This window comes from Echinops telfairi, unplaced genomic scaffold, assembly GCF_000313985.2.
Source record: "Echinops telfairi isolate 266 unplaced genomic scaffold, ASM31398v2 ScPeMD7_7457;HRSCAF=8495, whole genome shotgun sequence".
NCBI lineage: Eukaryota > Metazoa > Chordata > Mammalia > Afrosoricida > Tenrecidae > Echinops > Echinops telfairi.
In genome coordinates, this window is record NW_022111357.1 from 38,594,828 (window position 1) to 38,609,934 (window position 15,107).

Below are 15,107 nucleotides of genomic sequence, written 5' to 3' on the forward strand. Positions count from 1 at the left end.
CAGACAACCGAAAAGTGGGTGAAGGGAGACATCGGACAGGGCAAGATATGACAAAATACCAATTTATAAACTATCAAGGGCTCATGAGGGAGGGGAGAGCGGGGAGAGAGGGGGAAAAAGTAAGGACCTAATGCCGGGGGTTTAAGTTGAGAATGATGAGGGCAATGAATGTGCAGGTGTGCTTTGCACAATTGCTGTGTGTATGGATTGTGATAAGAGTTGTATGAGCCCCTAATAGAATAATTTTTTAAAAAATAGCTGAGGCACGAGGCAACTTGTCCTCCTTAGTGACTGATAATCAAGGCAGCCTGTGTTCCTTCCTCCTTTGCTCCTGCAGTGACCTCATGGCCCAGAACTGTCTGCCCTAGAGCACGGTGGCATCCTTATTCCCCTCTAGGAGCAGCGCCGGAAAAGAACTGGATAGGAGAGAAAGCCTCTTTCTCCTAAGGGGAGAAGGAAAGAAAGGTAGCCCAGAAATGGGGTTCAAAGAGATGTTCAAAAAAGAATGTCTTCCCCTCCCAACGGCACAGGGGCTTGGATGCCTGCGGGTGCTGCAGGGTGAGAGAGCCACCCCTGCTCTGCAGGCTTTGGGCTCCAACCACAGGGCGTGGCAAAGGCAAATCTGCAGGCGCCCCACACAAGAGGAGGATGAGCACTGTTGCAGGAGGCCCATGTGCGAGGCTCCTGATGGACACGCAGCCTCAGTCTGTGAACGTTTTTCCAGCCAGAGGCCATGAGGCCACCAGGTGCACCAGGCTTCCCTGCACACCGGCTAGAGCACAGCCTCTCGGCCTTGCTCTCGCAGGTTTGGGTCCAGGAGTTCAGGGCCAGGATGTAAATGTAAACGTCTTAACAAGAACTTGAGGGGACCCAGTATATAAAGCAGTATGTTTTAACTCAGGTCTGCTAGCCTATGTCTGACATCACAGGTCCCCTGCACTGCCTGTGAGTGTGAGGCCAGGGACCTGAGTGGTTTTATCAAGCACCTGGGGAACTGATCGGATCTGGCATATGTAGGGGGAAACTCTGTTCTTGTTGAGCCTCATCAAGTGTCTCTCCAGCCTTACAGTCTGGCTTGAATTTGTCCTTGTCCATTGTCAGGCTGGTGAGTGCAGATCCATGAAGGGGTGGGGTGATTTTCAGGTTGGTCGGTCTGGGGGCAGAGCTCCAGGGTGGGCAGGCAGCCCAGTGGGAGGGGTCCTTTCAAGCCCTGTGACCACATTGGATGTGGTCCAGAACCCACCCTGCTGGCCTGTCCACCTGGGGCAAAAATCAACCCAACTGCCATCCAATTGATTCCAGCTCATAAGAACCCTGTAGGACCAAGTAGAACTTCCCCTGTGGGCTTCTGGGGCTGTAACTGCACAGGAGTCGAAAGCCTCCTCTTTCTCCCGAGGACCAGCTGGTGGTTTCGAACATCAAATCTTCATAGCCACACCCTTATAGTTTGATTCTGTGTAACTGCCCTGCAATGGGACTTCAGAATTCTCGGGTAATTTTTATCTCTTTTTTTTTCCTTTTTTTTTTTTTTTTTTTTTTAACATTTTATTAGGGGCTCATACAGCTGTTATTCCAATCCATACACACATCAATTGTGTAAAGCGCATTTGTACATCGTTTCTCAAAACATTTTCTCTCCATTTAAACCCCCGACATTAGGTCCTCATTTTTCCCCTCCTTCCCCACTCCCCCCTCCCGCATGAGCCCTTGATAGTTTATAAATGGGTATTTTGTCATATCTTGCCCTATCCGACTTCTCCCTTCATCCACTTTTCAGTTGTCTGTCCCCCAGGGAGGAGGTCACACACAGTTCCATGTAATCGGTTCCCTCTTTCCTACCCATTCTCCCTTTACCCTCCCTGTTTTGCCACTCACACCACTGGTCCTATAGGGCTCATCCGTCCTGGATTCCCTGTATTTTCAGTTCCTATCTGTACCAGTGTACCTCCTCTGGTCTAGCCAGTCTTGCAAGATAGAATTCGAGTCATGGTAGTGGGAGCAATTTTTATCTCTTCTACCTGCCTTCCCTGTCCCCATAGATACCCAAAGCAGAGAAAGGTAGTGTTGGGTTGGGCCCTGTGAGGGAGAGTCAAGGGGGGCTTGTTCTTCATTTTACCAGGGAAACACCCTCTGGATGTCTGTGAGTGAAGTCTAATAATGATTAAAAAGTCAGAATGATGAGGGCAGCAAATGTACAAATGTGCTTGACACGATGGATGGATGGATTGTGCTAAGAGTTGTATGAGCCCCCAATACAATGATTTTTTTTAATCACTAATGGTGATCAGTCACCTTTTATTATTATTTTTGTAATGCAAAGTATCCCCTCCAGAGTCGGGGTTAAGGGGAGAAGGCAGGTAAGTTAGGTGTGTATTAGAAGGCAGTGTGTTCACTAGAAGGGGAGTGGTGTGAATGGTACTGAAGAGAAGTACCCTGTTTTAACCAGAAGGTGGTGCTGCATTCCCTTGCAATCAGCTCTGGAGGCCTTCCGGGAGAGCTAGGTGCTGGCCTAGCTTTTCAGGTCAGTCGATAGAATGCAGCCATGCTGCCAGCAGGTTTGTGCTTCTGTGGGGTTTAAGATAAATCTTGGTTTCCACCCCAAAAATTCCAGTCTCACTGCATGTGGTTCTCAAACTTTGCTGAACGTTAGAATCTCCCTGGTCTAAAAAGCTCAACTGCCATCGCAGCAATGTAGACTCAGCGACCCTAGGGACGGTATGAGCCTGTAGGGTAGGGCAGAACTACCCGGTGGGTTTCCAAGACGGCAACTCTTGATGGGAGTAGAAAGCCCCATCTTCTAAAAACGACGGGGTTTGTACAGCAGCCCAGTGGGGAACCCTCTGGGACCTTAAGAATCCACCTCCGTGGGTATCACCACCACCCAACTAATTAAAGAGCCCCTTCTCTTGGATGGTCTTGAAATCGCCTGGGAGGTTGGCCTGGGAGCCAGTGCCCTGAGCCACGTTGTTCTTTTTTGTTAAAACTAGCTGTATGTCACAGAAGACCTGAAGTCGGCCGTGTGGCTCTTCCTCCTTTGGAGGGGTTTAAGGCTGTGAGCCTGGTCTTTGTTGCTGCTTGCTTACTTGTGGGCTATAGCACAAAGAAAAGTGTGCTACGTATAGTCGCACAGCTCGTCAACACACTGACGGTGCTCCATTAAACGCCCCATGGGTGTTCTTTTCAACTTCAGTGTTTTCTTTTCCCTCTCACACACCCCACCCCACCCCGTCCCACCTCCCTGTCCCTCTGTCCCTTCCCTCTCCCTCGTCCCCCTGGCCTAGACATAGTCTTCAGAGTCATTTCCTTTGGTGGTAGAACCACTTTTTTTGTTTTAGTCTTCCATACAAATGGTGTCATAAGCTATCTTTGAGATTGACTAACTGCTGAACATGTCTTCCAGCTGCGTCCATGTCGTGAGGTGTTTGACAGAGTCTCATTGTTGTCTAGGGATGGGTAATACTCCACTGACTGTGTGTACCAAATGAATGTATCCATTCCCTTCTAGAGAGGGCTTTTGTTTTATTTTGTTTGTTTGTTTAATGACCTTTGAAGGAGGTAGTACTCTTCTGGAGACAGGGCATGTTTTAAGCCCTCCTGATGGCTGATGTGCAGCAGGGTTGGATCCGCGGGCTAAGAAAGCTGGCACCCAGGTGCCCGTGGAGTAGCTGAGCTGGGTGGAGAAGGTGTGGAGCAGCAGGGCAGAAAGGGCTAGCTAATCTGCCTTTACCTGCCGGAGTGGGCCCCAGTTAACCAGGATGTGAGCAGGTCCTGAGCCTGGCTGAGATGACAGTCTGCAAAGCACAGCCGAGGGCCAGTTGTCATCCACAACCCTTTGCCTGTGTGTCCTTCTAGCTTTGTCACGACAAACTGCGCCCTGCAGTTCTCGGCCCGAGGGATCCGGCCCGGACTCACCACTGTCCTCGCGAGGAACCTGGACAAGAACACTGTGGGTTACTTGCAGTGGCGGTGGGGGATCCAGTCGGCCATGAACACAAGCATCGTCCGGGACACCAAGACCAGCCACTTCACTGTGGCCCTGCAGGTGAGGACGGCGCTCTCCTGGAGGGTCAGCAGGCTCTGATGGGTTTGCAACCACCACTGGTGGGGTAGACTCCGGGGACACCTCTGGGAATGGCACCTCAGTGTCAGTCTTAGACTCCCAGGGTGGCTGCATTCAGATGGTCCTGAAGCAAAGAGCCATCGTCGCATCTTCTGAAAGGGGAGGCCCAGCTTGGTCCAGGGAGCCCCAAAGCAGTCATGCTCTCAGATCCTTGGGAGCCAGGTGGGGTTGTAAATGAATGAAAGTAAACGGCAGGAGAATGGGAACCCCAGCCTACTTGAAGGGACCGTGCCTAAGAAGCTAGACATCTCTAAATACTGGCTGCAAACCAGTGCTCACACTCCTGGTGAGGTTCCCTAAAAGACACCTCTGAGGTGGAGGCACAGCCCCGGGGAGGCAGTTGCCGATGTCCCACAGAAAGGCCGGAGTACCCGCCAGCACTCAGTTGACCTTGTGTCTCTTCAGCTTGGGATCCCACACTCCTTCGCCATGATCAGCTACCAGCACAAGTTCCAGGATGAGGACCAGACTCGGGTCAAAGGATCGCTGAAGTACGTCGAGGCTCCCTGCGAGTGGAGCCTCCCCAAGTGTTTCCTGAGTGCCTCCTGCTGCCCGTCAGGGGCATCAGTCAGGAACCTGCGCCTCCCTTTGGGGTCCGGAAGGAAGGGCTGGAGGGGAGACGCCGGGAGCCCGCCCTGCCTCACTGGCCGTCTGCTCTCACAGGGCGGGCTTCTTTGGGACGGTGGTGGAGTACGGAGCAGAGCGGAAGATCTCCAGGCACAGCGTGCTGGGTGCTGCGGTTAGTGTTGGCGTCCCACAGGGCGTTTCGCTCAAAGTCAAGTAAGTTTACCTCAGATCTCTGTGGCCAAAAATATCTGCCGACTTCTAGCTCAGCTGGACTTGGCTGTATGAAGTAGCCTTTGTTTGCCCTGTGATTTTGGTGTGTAAATGATGTCACGGGGTGCAGAAGGCCTGTGTAGGAAATCGGGGCCTCCTCTGGCTCACCTGTCAGCCTATTGGCCTGCCCCTCAGGCTCAGACATCTCATGTCGGGGCTCGCCTCTGTCTGGTCCGCACACAGCCCCTTCCCCGCCTCCTAGCTAGGGCCCCTCTGCTGTCCTGTGAAGAGTCATTCTCCAGAGCTGCCTGTCCTTCCTCCCGCCTCTCTTTCTGTTTTCTCTGAAGCTCCTCCAGGCCCACGGTGTCCCTCAAAGCTGCCGGTCCAGGGGGCAGGGCTTGATCCCCATCTCGCTTGATCTCCACAAAAATGGACTCGATGGACCATTGTGTGTTCCCCACCCCCCACCCCCGCCTTTCTTCATGGACTACAGATTGCTTCTCTCTCAGCTCTGGCCGTGCCTTCCAGCCGGCTGCTCCTTATCCCCAGGCTGCTAAGTGGAGGCTGCCGTCAGGCTAGCCCTTCTCTTTCCAGCTTCCCATATGAACTACCCCCATGCACAGATGAGCTCCCCGCTGGGCCCTCACCCCTGCACCCTCGGACACCCAACTTCTTTTTCTAAATCTCTATTTGGGTATCAAATCATATCTCAAACATCCCATAGCCAGAACAGAACTTAACCCCCCTCAGACAGTCTCGCCCCACCCCACCTTAGTAAATGACAGCTCTGCCGTTCTCTATATACAGGTAACCTGACGTTCGTTATCCCTGCTGCTTCTCCCGCCTTCCAAACTAATGAATCTCAGAGGGCTTTCAGCTCTGCTAGCCTTCAGAGTCTGCGCACTCCCCTTACCCACCCCCCCCCCCCAATTCCTGCGACCTCACTGCTGCCTCTCATCTGCAGGATGGCGGTATCCATCTGCCTAATGTCTCTCCCCTCATCTCTCCCTTTCCCCGGAAACTCTCTAACTCACAGGACCTCACAGGCCAGCATAGAACGGCTCCATGGGGTTTCTGAGACGGTATTTATGGGAACAGACTACCACGTCTTTCTCCCTGGGGATGACTGGTGGTTTGAACCACAGACCTTTCTGTTAGCAGCCTGATGCTGAACACACTGCCCCACCAGGGTTTCCCTCATTACCTTACTTTACTCTGCTGCACCAAATCGTTCTGACAGGCAGGCTGGTCTCATCCAGATAAGCCCACTGAGGACTGCGGCTTTGTTTTTGTTCTCTGTCTACTCCCAGAGTCTAAAACACAGCCTGGTGGTTAAGTAGACCACACCCCATTGTGGGAGATGAGAGCCAGCATAGGTGCCCAGGCCCCCTTCTCTCCTCCCATAAGATGAGGGCACACCTGAGAGTTAGTATGAAGGACCTCAGAAAGGCTGGGAAAACACTGGGCCTCCACTCAAGTTCGCCCTCAATGCAAGAACACTTTGTTCTAATGACCCGGCCTTCTGTGCTGCTCACCTTCCGACACGATCGCTGAAGACAAAGCGGGTGCATAAGCAAATGTGAAGAAAGCTAATGGTGCCTGGCTATCGAAAGATATAGCATCTGGGGTCTTAAAGGCTTGAAGACAAACAAGCGGCCATCTAGCTGAGATGCAACAAAACCCACATGGAAGAAGCACACCAGCCTGTGTGATCATGAGGTGTCAATGGGATAAGGGTGGGATAAGGTATCAGGCATCAAAGACCCAAAACAAAACCAAAAAATCATATCAATGTGAATGACGGGGAGTCCAGAGTGGAGACCCAAAGTCCAGCCGTCTACAATCCCCTTACAGAGGGGTCACAAGGAAGAGACAGCCAGAGTGCAGTATAGCACCAACAAAACACACAACTTTCCTCTAGTTTTTTTTTAATCATTTTATTGGGGGCTTGTACAACTCTAATCACAATCCATACTTGAGCCCTTAGTATCCGCTCATAATTACTCCTCCCCACTATCATGACCCCAATTCTACCTTACAAATCCAGCTAGATCAGAGCATGTACACTGGTATAGATAAGAGCTCCCAACACAGGGAATCCAGAACAGATAACCCCCTCAGGACCAGTAATGAGAGTAGCAATACTAGGAGGGAAAGGGGAGATGGGGTGGCGGAGAATCCCCAGGGTGATGGACAACAGAAAAGTGGGTGAAGGTAGACAGTGGTCCATGTAAGACATGAAAAAAATAATTTATAAATTACTGAGGGTTCATGAGGTGGGATGAGCTGACACCAAGGGTGCACGTAGAAAGAAAATGTTGTGGAAATGATGATGGAAACATACAAATGTACGTGACACGATGGATGGATGGATGGATGGATTGTGATAAGAGCTGAAGAGCCCCAATAAAATGATTTTTTTTAAAGGCTTGGAACATCTTGATTGTCCATTTTCCCTGTAGTTTGTGAAACCCCTTCATAAAGGACAAAGAGCTGTCCATGGTCTCTTTTTTTTTTTTTTTTGCCCCTGAATTGGGACCACTTGTAAGGCACATCAGTTCTCTGGGATTCCTTTTGCTTTTTAAACACTTTGCCCATATAGAGAGCCCTTGACATGATTTGAATTGAATTCACACTGCCCAGAATGCCACTCTGCCTCCTGGGAAAGAGAGATTTTCATTTTAGCCAAGTTTTCTGCCAATACAGCCGGGATTGTCTGCCGGTTGAATTGGTGTCCATACCAAAGGTTTTCCAGAAGGCCCCAGAGTTCAATAAAAGCAGCTGATTGTACTTTGTTAGCTTTCGTCTTAGTGCAGTTTACATGGTGCGTTACATTAATTGCTAAATGCTTAATAAACCCATACATATCTGGGAACACCCCACTTGATCATGACATATATTCATAGTTGTTTGGTGTGATTTTACTTAGGACTTTTGCCTCAATTTTTTGTTTTTTGTTTTGTTTTATAAGGGTGTTAGTCTGTAGCTTTCTTTTTATTAGTAGTAGTATATAATTTGTCAGGTTTGGAGACGAGAGTTAGTGTTAATTGGGAAGTGTTTCTTTCTTCACAATTGTCTGAAAGAATATGTGGAAGGTTGGTGATACTTCAGCCCTTTATGTGATGGAGTTTACCTGGGAAATCATTTGAGCCAGAATTTGCTTCATGGAAAAGTGTTGTTCCGCAGGTATACGAAGAAGCCCTGTCCTCTTGGCCCCTGCTCTTTTCTCTGTTCTTTATGATAGATCTTTTCTAAGTTCCTGGGTTGTGAGAAACCTTGTTGCAATCCCAGACACCGTATTGGTTCCTCTTGGTAACTGATGGATCGGTATAAACCCCTGATCAAGGCCATGCCCCATGGGGCTGAGAGAGAACTGGGGCCGAAGGACTGCTTTACCCCGAGTTTACGGGATTTTAACTGACAACGCTCAAGAAATCCAATCTGTGCTCGCTTTAGCGAGATAAGCCTTTATTGTTCAATTTTACAAAATCGGGCAAAAAGGGAGGGATGAGCCTCACAGCTCCTCTGAACGCATTTTAGCCCCTTGTTCACAAGCCCCTCCCCCGGTTCCTCATTGGCTAAGTACCATGGGGTTACCCATCTTTCCAGAGCTCCTGAGAGTTTTCTCCCTCTCCCTGCCTTTCTTAATGCATCAGGTTTGCACATTCCATATCCCAGGTGACGGAGCGCTAGTGATTGTCCTGTGGGTTATGGATCAGTGCCCTGGCTCTGGAGCAACTACCTGACTCTTGCTTGCTGCTGATGGAGCAGCCTAGTGACTTGTTTCTCACGGGGTTCCTGATCCGCCTTCCAGCCCACTGCCGCCCGTCTCCAGCTTCCCTTACACCCAGTGACTGTTTCATCTCAGAGATTGGGTTTCTTGGTTTTAGATTTTGTGTTTATAGTTTTACTTTCTCAACTGAGACTTTGTTATTTTCCATTCATTACGAACCTGTCGTCCTTTCCCTTATTGTAGTAGCTGCTTTAAAACCCCATCTGCTCTGTCCAGGATCTGGGTCATCTTGGAGTCTGTCTCTGAGCGTCTTTTTCCATGTCTCCCTGATTCCTTCTTTGTAGTTTTGGATTTTATTCTGGGTGTTGTGTGTGACAGGAGCCCTGGTGGCACCGTGGTTCCACTTTGGGCTGCAATCTACAAGGTTGGCAGTTTGAAACCACCAGCCACTCCCTGGGAGAAAGATGGTGCTTTCTACTCCTGTAAACAGTTACAGTCCCAGCAACTCACAGAGACAGTTCTGTCTTGCCCTGTAGGGTCACTGTGCATTGGGCATCCTCTTGATGGCCGGGAGTTTGGTTTTGGTTTGGGAATGTGAGTGATGCACTGTGAGCACTACGTTCTGTTCCGTGTCCCGAGAGTACTGAATTGTATTTTAGAGCACTGAGTTCAGACTGCACACTCTGGTGGGCCTCTGGTGGGCAGCAGCCAGAAACTCTGGGCGATGATTTTTGCCTTCCCTGGAGACCCCTGGCGCATTAATATACAGAGCTACCGGCTCCCCATCTCTGGTTCTCTTTTCTGGGGACCCCACATCCCAGGGGCTTTGGCTGCCTCCCAGCTCTGAGCTTCCATCTAATAGCGCTACAGGTTTCCCCGAGGTTCGGCCACATCTGCAGTGCCCCCTGGGCCTTGCCTTCAAGTTGAAGGTAGTCCAGTAAAAGCCCAACAGCAGCCAATCCCAGAACGGGATGCTAGCTCCTGCCCTTCGTCCTTACCCTTCCTGCCCTTCCCAGTAACACACGGACACACCCCGATGTGTGCCCAGGCCCGGGGTGACCCAGAGGGAATGCTGCTGCACCATTCCTTTGCCCTCAAGGTCAGCATTAGCGGGGCCTTTCTTCTGTCTCCTTTGTCAAACGCAGCGGCTCCTCTGTGGAGTAGGAGGCTGGCAGAGTGGCAGAAATCATGCAGCCAGCAAACACCTAGTTTGTATACCTAAGAAGTCAGTCGCCCTGTGCTTAAACACCAGCCCCCTGACTGGTCTTGTTTTGTTCTTTTCAGATTAAACCGAGCCAGTCAGACTTACTTCTTCCCGATCCATCTGACAGATCAGCTGCTCCCCAGTGCTGTGTTCTACGCCACCGTGGGGCCGCTGGTGGTCTACTTTGCCATGCACCGGCTCATCATCAAACCATATCTCAGGGCGCAGAAAGAGAAGTGAGTTTAAATGGTGGGGGGCGGGGGGGTGATCACTGTACACAGTTCTGCCTCAGTTTTCTCGTCCATAAAATGGAGCTAACCACAGAACCTACCCCACAGGGTTGCCAGGAAAAGTAATTAATTCAAATAAGTGCTTGGCATGACATCTGTCCCAGAAATGCTTAGGAATGTTCCCTGTTGCTCCATTATCATCATCGGTGGTGGTGTGTCTCATTCATAACCTTTCCTTTGAAGTTGGTTTAAAAATTGAGGTTCTACCTCAGTAATTCATTCTACCATGTGAGATTAAACCATTTTCCTTTACTTATCCTAACAAACAGTTCCTTTTCCTGGCACTGAATTCAAAGAGGATTGGGGTCTAGGTTCTTACATAACATCAAAGACATTAGCTCTTGTCAGGGAGCCATCAACATGCAAATTACAGTTTCTCGTTGATAACCCACTGGGTCATGACAGCAGATTTAAAGCCTTGGTGAGGGCAGCTCCTCTTAATGAGCGTGCACTGGGCTTGGGGAATGCAGGAGACGGGAATGAATCTCGGCTTCCAAGCCTGGAACAAGTAAGGTACCGGGGTCAGGTCCTTTGACAGGTCAGGGGTGGGCAGACCCAGGTCCCCGCGAGAGCTAAAGGAACAGCTTTCCTCTTCTCTCACGGGCGTTAATTGTCCTCAGCACGCATGTGACATAGCGTCCTGGAAAGTCGGGGTGTCTCCTGTGGATCTTGGCCCAGGCCTCCACTTCCCAGGGCTGCATGCGCCCGGAATCTGTCTGCTCGAGCGAGAATGTGGGCTTCGGGAAGCAGGGCGCACCACCCAGGGTGTAACAGGTTTGCTTGAGCCCGTCTTGGAGCTAGCTGTGAAAGCTCTCCTAGTAGAAACCCTCTCCGTGACTGATGTGGTTGCCGGGCTCGGGGCCAGCGGGCCTCTGCTGACTCACTGCTGTGTAGCCCCGCTAACGGGTGGCTTGTTTCTCACGCAGGGAGCTGGAGAAGCAGAGGGAAAGCACGGCCACAGACATGCTGCAGAAAAAGCAAGAGGCGGAAGCTGCCGTGAGTGCTCGCGAAGGAAGGCTGCCCCGCCCCTGCTGGTCGCCCCTCTCTCTGGGTTTCCCTGCTGCCCTTGTTCTTAGCTCAGGGGTGTGGGAGGGGGCCCCAGACATCTTTCCCTGCAGTCTCCCTGTTCGTTTCAGGGTATGTATTGCTTATGGGCCACCAGACTGGGGCCTTCCATCCTTGTCCTAAAGGTCAGATACACGAGCCCTCAGGCATAATGAAGTGTCTTTAAACTCAACGCTGTGGACATTGTCCTCTTTTCAGTCTTTTGGAATGGTGCCCTCTGGAGAGATGGCAGGGTACTTGTTGGTTCTTCGTGGGCAGAAGGGCTGGGATGCAGGGGCGTACAGCATACAGACAAGTGACTCAGAGCATGCCACAACCACATGTGCAGACTGGGACATGGGAAACAGGCCCTTAGTAAAAGGAGCTGAGAACACGGCTTCGGTGTTGATGCTCCGTCGTATGTTCTGACGGGATCGGTTAGGTCTGCCCACCTCTGGACCATTGGGAGGAAGCTGAGATGCTGCTGTCGCTCACCCCGCTGGGTGTCTGGGGTGGGGAGGGGTTTATGCCATCGCTGGAGCCGCTTACTCCTAGGGCTGGCGGGTGAGGCCGAGCTTCCTTCCTCCCTTCCCGAGTCCTGAGCAGCTGAAGTATGGACAGAGGGCCTCAGACTTGTGGCTGGGTGCACCCCACAGACCCTATGTCTCTAGGCCTCTGAATATAAAGGCAGGGCCCAACAAGAGTCCTGACAATGGTCATTCTTGTTTTCTGGCAGGTTCGGTTGATGCAGGAATCTGTCCGAAGAATAATTGAGGCAGAAGAATCCAGGATGGGTGAGAAGGCAGGCCCTCTGTTGGGCCAGCGGAGACAGGGTGGGGGGCGGTGCCCAGGGTCTCTCAGGAGCCTCTGCCAAGCTGAGCAGAGACATGTCCTCCGGTGACCGGCTCTGGCCCTTACTACTCTCACTCCTCAGGCCTTATCATCTTGAATGCCTGGTATGGAAAATTTGTCAAGGACAAAAGCAGGAAGAACGAGAAGGTCAAGGTGATTGACGTGACTGTTCCCCTGCAGTGCCTGGTGAAGGACTCCAAGCTCATCCTCACGGAAGCTTCCAAGGTAGAGCAGTGCCCTCCCGGCATGCCTTCTGAGGAGACTGGAAAGGAGGGGGACCGAGTCTGTCTGGCAAAGATAGCCTGGCCCCTTGGCTGCAGCGGGGACCTCACGTGGCCTGTGTTGCCCACAGCCCAAGTAGCCGCAGCACTGGAATCACTCTTTGCCATCAGGCAGCACATCCCTACCACTGAGCGCCTGCTGTGTGCTGGGTGCCTCTGGAGTGCAGCAGCAAGCAAAGTGGGCATCCTGCCTTGCGGCATGCACCTTCTGATTTCCTTGCCTGGCTCCAGAATGTGCGGTCACTTGGAGCACAGGTGTAACTCAACACTGCAGGCCCAGGCTGTGAAGATGAAACTCAGGTTCCCTCGGCCAGAGGCGGCCAAGCCTGAGGAAGTGCTAGTGTTCGGTCCCAGGCAGACCCCAGGAGGTGTCTTTAGCTTGGGGACAGGAGCCTGTGTGGAGGGGAAGCCTAGAACAAAATGTACAGCATTTTGAAATTCTCATGCATTTTCCTTGAAGCCCTATAGCTAGCATATGTCCTGAGCCCCTCCATAGGGGAAAGTCAGGCCCTCACATTAGTAGCACCTCAAGGCAGAGCGGAGTGGTGTGGCTGCGGCGTGGGGCGGTCTCCTGGGTCTGCAGGGTCAATTTGTGTGTTCCAGGCTGGGCTGCCCGGGTTCTATGACCCCTGCATGGGTGAGGAGAAGAATCTGAAAGTGCTCTACCAGTTCCGGGGGGTTCTGCACCAGGTGATGGCGCTGGACAACGAGGCCCTGAGGATACCAAAGCAGTGTGAGTGGCCACCGCAGCCAGCCCAAGAGGGGAGCAGCCACTGTTGGGTAGGGGCATCAGAGGCCAGCCCAGGGGACAGCAGCCACGTGTGCCTCCACCTAAGGAACAAGGGGGCCTTGGCATTGCCACCGATGCAGTCATGACCTGATGCTCCGAGGCGAGCCTCTGTCTCCTTCGGGCAAGGATTCGTGAGCCCTGCTCCTGTAAACTGCAGTTGGGGTGGCTGTGTGAGAAGGCCACACCCCTCGTGTTCTAAGCGTGTCGAGATTGACCTGGGCAGCTGGCATCCTGGTTGCCCCACTTCTGGTCTCTGTGCTGCCAGGCCTGCTGTAGAAAGGGAGGGACTAGGAACGTTTGTTGCCTTGTGATACCTAGTCTCTCTTGTCTTTCACAGCTCACAGGATTGATGCAGATGGATAAACTCCCTGAGAAGCGAGATTTAAAAGAGGCTGCAAAAAAAATCTTGTCCTGGGAATCTACAAATTTGAAAGCAGGGAAAAGGCCAAACATCAGATGTTTTTATTTTATATTATTCCAATAGGCAGTGGTACCGTATCAGTTCTGTGCAGAGACACACAACCCCCCCAGCTCTCACAGGTGCTGGCCGGTGACCCGAGGCAGCCCCGCCTGGACCAGAGCCACACAGCCCTGTCAGTTGTCCCACGGATCATGTTCCTGGAGGGAGGGACCCTCTGGCTTCTCTTTGTGCAGGCCGCCTGCCGCCTGCCACCACCCCTGTAGTCCTTCCTCGGTCTGCCCTGAGGTGTGCGCGGAGCATCCCACCCTCACAGTCGGAACTGCGAACCACTTCTTATGTCCAGACTGACCGTGGAAGGTAGAGTGGGACGGAAGGAAGAAAGAACTGCACCTGGGCAGAGGCTACCAGGATCATGGGCAATTTGGCTCGCCCCGCCAGCTTCCTGACCACCCTCTGGGTGGCGACATCGCAGAGCCAGTCTGGCGTACACCCTGGGGTCTGGCAGGCTTTCTCAATGAGAACATCTGGGTCTGAAATCTGGTCTTTCCCCTCCCTCCCAGCGTCTCAGCAACCATTCCAACTGGCCCTGGCCTGGGAGAGGGGTGTGGCCCCGGTCCCAGGGCCCACCCCTGTGCCCATCTGTCCCTTCCAGGAGTCACCTCCACCACCACCCCAGACTTGGCTGCGTGACTCGCTGTGCCCACCCAGACCTACAGCACTGGGGAGAGGCGCTCAAGACCAGGGCCTGAGACACGTGCCAAATCCTGAGCTAGGAGGGCACGGGCTCCAGCCCACCTCGCTTGCGCTGCGCCGCAGCCCCAGCAGATGGCGCTGCTGCTCCCCAGGAGCCGCCTCCCTGCAGGCCCCTGGTCTGACAGCAGAACCCTCACCTCCAGGGACAAACGGGCTGTGGGCTGCCGGTCCTTACCTGTTAACTGATGCAAACAACCTCCCGCCGAGAGGGGGCCCCTGTGCTCCTGGGAGAAGGGACCGTGGGGGCTCCCTCCCCGGGCGGTGGTCCGCCCCACCCTCCAATTCGTGATCGCGGTTCAGGTCGTATAATCTCCATTTAAACAGATCTCTGACCTGAACCCGGAATGTGGATCGTGCAATAAACCTTGTGTCGCGTGGGTCTCTGGTAACCGCCCTGTCCCTGGGCTGCGGGTGGCTCTTGTACGGAAGGCACCGTAATAAACCTTTGCAGAAAGCTGGGGATCAGACTCGGTCTGTTCCTCGGCGGAGCCCCAGCCCCCACCCTTGCAAGCCCTGGGCGGACGCGGTTCCCTACATGAGTCTTGAGAAGGGGCACACGGCCGGCCGGGCCGGGGTCCCCGCAAAGAGCCTTCTGAGAAGTCCAAGGCAAGCGCAGTGCGGGCGCGGGTGCCCCCACCTGGGCGCGGGCGGAGTCCGTCCTCCCTGCTGGGAAACGGAGGCGGCGCCGCGGCCATAGCAGACGCTTTATTCCAACCAGGCCGCCTGCCTCTCGGGGACCCCCACCCACCGCCGTGGGGTCAGTGCTCACCCCTCTCTTGGGGGGCGCTGGCCAGCACCTGCAGCCTGTGGCGCCCGCCCTGCCGCGTGCGCGGGGAGGCCGG

At 53.0% G+C, this 15,107-nt stretch overlaps 2 protein-coding genes across 2 annotated transcripts in view; one reads left to right on the forward strand and one right to left on the reverse strand.

Annotated features, from left to right (window-relative positions):
* Window positions 1-14,725, forward strand: part of DNAJC11 (DnaJ heat shock protein family (Hsp40) member C11) — a 61,036-nt gene extending 46,311 nt beyond the window's left edge. Inside the window, exons 8-16 of the mRNA XM_004705194.2 lie at window positions 3,853-4,042; window positions 4,526-4,611; window positions 4,784-4,900; window positions 9,915-10,070; window positions 11,051-11,120; window positions 11,905-11,962; window positions 12,103-12,245; window positions 12,905-13,034; window positions 13,429-14,725. Coding sequence (XP_004705251.1) covers window positions 3,853-4,042; window positions 4,526-4,611; window positions 4,784-4,900; window positions 9,915-10,070; window positions 11,051-11,120; window positions 11,905-11,962; window positions 12,103-12,245; window positions 12,905-13,034; window positions 13,429-13,454 — 976 coding nt within the window. The 3' untranslated portion in view covers window positions 13,455-14,725. The remainder of the gene's footprint in view (window positions 1-3,852; window positions 4,043-4,525; window positions 4,612-4,783; window positions 4,901-9,914; window positions 10,071-11,050; window positions 11,121-11,904; window positions 11,963-12,102; window positions 12,246-12,904; window positions 13,035-13,428) is intronic.
* Window positions 14,726-14,796: 71 nt separating this feature from the next.
* The window catches only part of THAP3 (THAP domain containing 3), a 10,204-nt gene continuing 9,893 nt past the window's right edge, over window positions 14,797-15,107 (reverse strand). The window contains exon 5 of the mRNA XM_013005327.2: window positions 14,797-14,857. Coding sequence (XP_012860781.1) covers window positions 14,797-14,857 — 61 coding nt within the window. The remainder of the gene's footprint in view (window positions 14,858-15,107) is intronic.